We start from the raw sequence: 6,617 nt of genomic DNA, 5'->3' as shown, positions 1-6,617 counted from the left end.
CAAAACAAGTAATTTATTATCAGTAATAGTGTTTATTCAACATACAGTTACATATATCAACAATACATGTATATAAAGATTTCAGTCTCAAGAGATGAAATTTCTGATATGTTTAGCAGTAGCTGCATTACTTTTTTCATTGTTATTTGAACATGGTAAGTTGCATTACTATTTCATTAATAAAACAATATACAAATTTTAGAATAAAAACATAGCTGCATACATGTAAATTTTGTAAATCCATCTCTCAAACAAATAAATGATGTGATACTGGTCAAATAAATTATTTTAAATAGCATGTCAGTTAAACAAAAGCTTGCTGGACTCAAGGTTTTGCAACAAATTAAATGTAAGCTTTTTTTTGAAGAAGAAAAATCTTTCTGTTGAGTGTAATCTAGCTTGCCTCTCGAACTACTTTAAGATTCCTCGTGTTTTTACACCATATAAAATATTCAATAGGCAAAGTATAATCCACCAAGTGAGTATGTTTAAACACCATTATCAGATACATGCAGAACAATTAAAACAAATGAATACCATCTGTTACTTCAAAAAGACAACAACAAAAAACAATGTTTTTACATTATATGGCATAGAGTTTAATTATTAAACAACATACTACGTGTTTATCACAAATAAACAATGAACTGGTTTAAACTTGACCTTGATTGATAAGAGATTTTACACAATGCAAAATTATGCCAAAAATAAACTTACTAATACATATCAAAAACTATAACAAAATCAAATATACTTTGCCAATATTTTGAGAAAAACAACTTAAATACTTTCAAGAATTGGATTTTTCAAAAGAAAGCTGTAGAACATTGATCAACAATTTGAAAGTATATGTGTGCAGTCTACCCTTGACATGAGGATCAATAATATCTGACTGACATTACAAAAATGTAATTCTGTAAAGAAAGTCCAGTTCATTACTGGGCCACAAGACTTTATTGGCATGAGATGCAGCATTTGGTTCCGCTGTGTAATCTTTAGTGACACAAAAGTATTAAAACAATATTAAAGATAATAAGTGGATAAACAAACTATAGCAACAGGACAATACAACATAATGAACCACTAGTAAAATAAGCATAACCTGCATGATCTTTAAAAGTGTGACAGTAAAAACTGTTCACTTATTTGGGGGATAGACATGATAATGAATAACTGGCCAATGGTTCAATAGTAAGAAACAGGGAATGAAATTCTGATAGCCCAAAATTTGAGTCTTGGTCTTGCTGAACTGGAGGAGAATATGTCACAGTATAGCACTGAACCATTCACAAATTTAGGGGATGGTGTGTAAATGACTAATGTTATTGTGATCTAAATCAATAGTGTACAGATAAAAATATTTACTGTTCACATTTCTGAACAAGCATTGAAACAATTTTTTCATAACCATATACTGTAGTAATATAGAAATGATATCAAATTATTGGTACAAAATAGCTACAGCTGTATATTAATTTCAGACCCTAGTTTAAGTATATCACTATTATTATCTAAGATGAGATTTTCAGTTAGAATGGTACAGAGAAATATCTATTGGTCCCATCAGTCATGATCAGCGCTAATTTCTTCTATTTAAAGCCACTAATTTCTTTACATTTATTGTTATGTTCTAAGATCATTTCCTCCTTTGGGCTAGACTGTCTTTCATTTGACCAGTAAGCCAGTCTATTCCTTCATGTAGTCCTTCACCGCTTAGTGCATTGCTGGTACATATCTGCCATGGATTGTCTTTAATTGAATCCAGACCCATAAGTGATGACACTTTCACACTAGAAACTGCATCACGCAAGTCCATTTTGTTTGCAAAAAATAGAATTGGTACTCTTCTCTTACATATATCTGGATGAGATAGCATCTGTTCAAGTTCATCTCGAGCAACCACCATACGAAGTTTATCACTGCTGTCAACTACAAATATAACTCCATGACAATCCCTATAATACTGCTCCCATAGAGTCCTATATCTCCCTTGGCCAGACATATCAAATGCTGTTATGCTAAGTGAATTCACTTTCAATTTGTCCACATTGAATCCAACAGTTGGTACAATATCAAGTGACTTTTGATCTTCATTTTTCAGATGATTAAGGATAGAAGTTTTCCCGCTGTTATCCAAACCTATTACTATTACATTTGCTGCTTCCTTCTTAAAACCAAGCCATTCTGCAAATTTTCCAAATAGTCCCATTTTCGCCGGCAACACAAAATCTGGCTCAGACAAGTTCTGCTACTGCCACGTTGGTTATATAAATGCTTTGGTTAATAATAAAAATTGGAAATTGCTATGTCTATGTCATATCCGATTAATAAATATCATCACAATGATATCTGTTTCTATCTTCTATTGATTTGGTTAAGTTTTTCACAGCTTTCGGTGCTCTGTTATAATTTGTTTACATCAGCGACAGAAATATTTCCCATCGTGCTTTCCGGTTGGAATTGAGATAAAACCCGTCATTTCCGTTACTGGCACGGGCCGCGCAATCCTGCAAGGACAGGAAAAATCGCCCTACAAGAAATGTAGTAGAAGTTTATAGACATTTCCGAGTTAGTTAAACGTAAAAAGTAGAAAATTATGTAAAAGGGCTCTTAATATAAAAGACGCCTTTATACCTTTGTGGCCAAGGTTGCCACAAAAATGCATGGATAGCCATCAACAATAAAAAAACATCATCAAAATTGTCAACAAGCATATCACAAGCATATCTTTGACGAAATGCATGAGATAATCGATAATTTATCGTCGACACCGCGAACTGGTGGTCAATTCCCGGGATTACTATATGTTTAATACGATCCCGGATCCCGGCTTTTCTGTAGGCGATCCCGGGATTTTCCCCAATGGAATCAAAGTGCTGCAGCACTGAATGCGACGGACATGCAACCGGAGAGACATTAAGGCTTCTTTTAGAAAAAAAAACAAAACAAAAACAAAACACAAAATATATAACAGAGAAAATTTGTTTCATACAAGTTCGAGATTTGTAGAGCAATATATTTTGTGTCCCAAACTGATATAATTCAGATTTTCTACTTTCAAGCACTTAAATACAGAATGAAATTTATGCTTAAAAACTCTGGTCAAACTTGTAAATCAGTATCCTTATCGATTTATTCTAAGAAATGATATGTAAATAGAAAAAAAACTGTCAACGAAATATTTTTTAGAATAAATACAGGCAAATAAACTTCAAACATAATACATTATACATTTGAGAATTCTATTTAGAATTGATTCGTGTTATATCATAGTGGGCATTATAGACAAAAAATATAAGTCATTTGTATTTTTCATTTCTCTTGGATATGTCTCATTAAAAAAAATTTGGTTAAAATCATCAGCAATTAAAAGTGTGTTTCTTAGATTTTTTTTATTTACAAGGTAAAGATGTAGGCCAGAGCACATCGTTTTTATTTTAATTTAAATGTCACTTAAGCACTACAGTGTTTAGTTGTCCTTTTCAATTTCACACTAATTTCCATTTTCAACTTGTTTGCTTCTTACAATTGTATAGAATTTCTAAAAGTATTGCATGTAATCCGCTGGTTTATTAATTACATGTATAATGTGTACTTCCTTATCGCATGTCCAAAAATCAGAACAGGTGAAGCAGAATCTATTTTATGAATAGCGAAGGCTAACTCATATCATGACCTAGAAAAATATGTAAACAAACCACAAGAATCGGAAATATAGAACTGATATTATAACTTCCTTACCATGAAAGACTACATGGCGGTAAAGTGTTGTAAAACTCTCTAATCTTACATGCATTTTCAAAAATAGATATTTATTACTAACCATTGTAATGTATCTAATATATTAATAACTGCTGAATATTCAGCTAAACCCGCGGTATGAGTCACGAAAATAGTTCTTCTTTATTAATGCGCGAGTTATCCTAGAGTCACGAAAAACTTTTGATTTGTTAATAATAATGTTTGTATATAATGTAGAAATATTTATTTCCTACTAATAATGTCTTGGAACTCAGAGGTTACACCTTTATTGTAGTATAATTTGCTGTCCTACTTTTTCGACAGCGGTAAATCGTTTCAGCAGTAATTTGCATATTGCGCAATAATACTACGGGACTACAACGTTTTTATCAATAATATACGTTCATATTTTAACTTGGATAACTTAATTTGAAATTGAAAAGGCTAAATTGGAAGACATTAAGATATCCAGTCAAAGTAATGGGAGTTTTGAAGGATCAAATTCATGTACTATTTCTTGGGCTGTTAATTGGTTTAGGACACATTGCGCGATTGTAGCCAACGAAATCCCATGTGTAGATGACTTAGCTCTGAACGCGCCTGAGGGCGCGTCCGTCGCAAAAATGATAGTTAAGTATTTCGACCGCAAGATCGACCGATATTACATATTACAGTGTGGCCATACCACGTGACATTGACGTCATTTTTGGCATCATTTCCAAGACAAATATTGCTCGATTCGGAAAAGAAAATAGCCGTAAATATTTTATTTATGTATCAATATCTTTGGGATATGCACCAGTCTACGGGGAAAAATATAAGCTTTCCACAGAATATTGGATCTCCGTCAGTTTATAAGCCGTTTTATCAAACACTTTGCATAACCTTGGAAGTTGCTTGTATTAGAGCGGGCTTCAGTTGCAAGCTCTTTCGTTTTCTGGCGTTATTTGGTCTACGCCATGATAAATAGGTCAGGTTTATATCAACCGGGGATACAGACAGCAAAATCCTACCTTAATATGTTTATATGGTTATTATTTATGGCGTAAATCTTGCCCTTTACTTTAATTGTCAATTCTGGCACCAGTTCCAAGTCGAAAAAAAAAGACTTCAGTTTAAAGCAGATTTATGAATCTGTTGCAAATGCGAAGCAACATGTCTACCGTTCGTTCTCTATAATTATGTTAACCATAAAAACATTTATTATTTACTGTACGATTTACATAAACACAAATGAATATTTAAATGATTTTTACTTGCTGCGCTATAAGTGATTTTAAAAGTCGTAAAATTGTTGTCTGTACATGTGTATTTGTAAAGAAATTGATTTGCTCTTTAATCATTGTTCTTTCACGGTAATGATTATGAAAAATCTATATGTGTCATGTAGCAATACTAAACATTCAAATAGAGAGAAAACAGAAACCCAAATTAGCTAGAATGTCCAATGAACGTGCACATTCAGGATCACTTCCATTTCCATGCCTTATGCCTCAACGCGGCAATTTCAAAGTCAAAGGGTATTCTTTTGTAAAAAGTTATTTATACGTATAACCATAATGTTATAAACCTATAGCAATGTTTAAGTATAATAGATTCAGCTTTTTAATACAGTGTCACTCGTTGATAAAAAATATTTTACATCCTGTTTTCATACCAACGGTAACCGTTTTTCGCGAACTGGATATAACTTCGTTCACTTAAGAACACTAAACACTATTTATTTTATTATTGCATTTATTTCTGTTGATAAACTACATATTTGACAAATTAAGTTAATTATATCAGTCAATCGAGCTTTATCAGAGAGCTCACCAATACACATTGTAAAGAGAGGAAGGGAACGGAATATTTATGGTTTGAAAACATTTAAATCGAGTAGAATTTTTAACAATAATGTCTCTTCCAACTGAATAAAAACGATAGGGCTATTTGGGACTATTTCTTATCGATGTGGTCATTGGATGTAAATGTATGGATTATTGCACGCGGCATGACCTACAGATATCCTTAACAGGATTTTTGTTGCATTTTAAGATTTAAAGAAGGACCAAATATTAAAATCTAAAATATGATAAACATAATGCATATGCCAAATAAATGAATTATCTGATATGTGAATAAAGAAGTAAGTAATTTGACAGTTGAATAATAAAAATTGAATATACTCTTCAAATGTATTCGTAATTTTACTTAGCTTATGTTAGCTATCAATAATTCAATGAACGCATCAGTGTCATATTTGGACCCAGTCGTGTTGCTATTACATATATGTTAATGTAAATATTTATAAAATTATTGATAATCATTGCTATGTCCGACTTTTAGAATGTTTTGTTTCAAGAAATTTGACTTTGATCGATGGCTGTTGGTTTGTAAAATCATTTATCTGTTTACTATTTTCTACTTTGTTTACTCCACATGGCGTCCATTCTCGTTTTTTATTGGCGACTCAGGGCTATTTTGGGCCTTTTTGATAAATAGAGAATCATAAGTAACACAACTAAGTAACAATACTATCAGGTTTACACGCAAAGTTCCAAGTTATATGTAATGCTATTTAAAATTGTTCTACACAAAGAACAAAATCTGACTGATGATGAATATGCTAATAGTTAAATAAGCATAAAATGTGAACGTCATGTTAATGCGCGTGACAATTAGATTCAGGATTTTAATTCTAAATTGCGATTTTTGTTTATCAAACTTTATAGAAATTTATTATACGTCAATTCCAGAAAAAAATATATATATGTCCGTCCGTCAGTCCGTCAATCCGTCCGAAAACTTTAACATTGGCCATAACTTCCTTATTAGTAAACGGATTTGATTCATATTTGAACGCAACATCCCTTAGCACAAGACCTTCATACGGA

General features: G+C 32.0%; 1 protein-coding gene across 1 annotated transcript; it reads right to left on the bottom strand.

Moving 5' to 3' along the window:
• Window positions 1–1,302: 1,302 nt before the first annotated feature.
• Window positions 1,303–2,474, bottom strand: LOC132736889 (ADP-ribosylation factor-like protein 6). Its single transcript, XM_060724103.1, has one exon. The coding sequence runs from the start codon at window positions 2,207–2,209 to the stop codon at window positions 1,637–1,639; it is 573 nt and encodes a 190-aa protein (XP_060580086.1). The 5' UTR covers window positions 2,210–2,474; the 3' UTR covers window positions 1,303–1,636.
• Window positions 2,475–6,617: the final 4,143 nt, after the last annotated feature.

This window comes from Ruditapes philippinarum, unplaced genomic scaffold (genome assembly GCF_026571515.1).
Source record: "Ruditapes philippinarum isolate M1 unplaced genomic scaffold, ASM2657151v2 ctg11404_1_1_1_1, whole genome shotgun sequence".
Taxonomy (NCBI): domain Eukaryota; kingdom Metazoa; phylum Mollusca; class Bivalvia; order Venerida; family Veneridae; genus Ruditapes; species Ruditapes philippinarum.
Note: the sequence above shows the minus strand (reverse complement) of the source record. Positions and strands in the feature narration are given on the sequence as shown.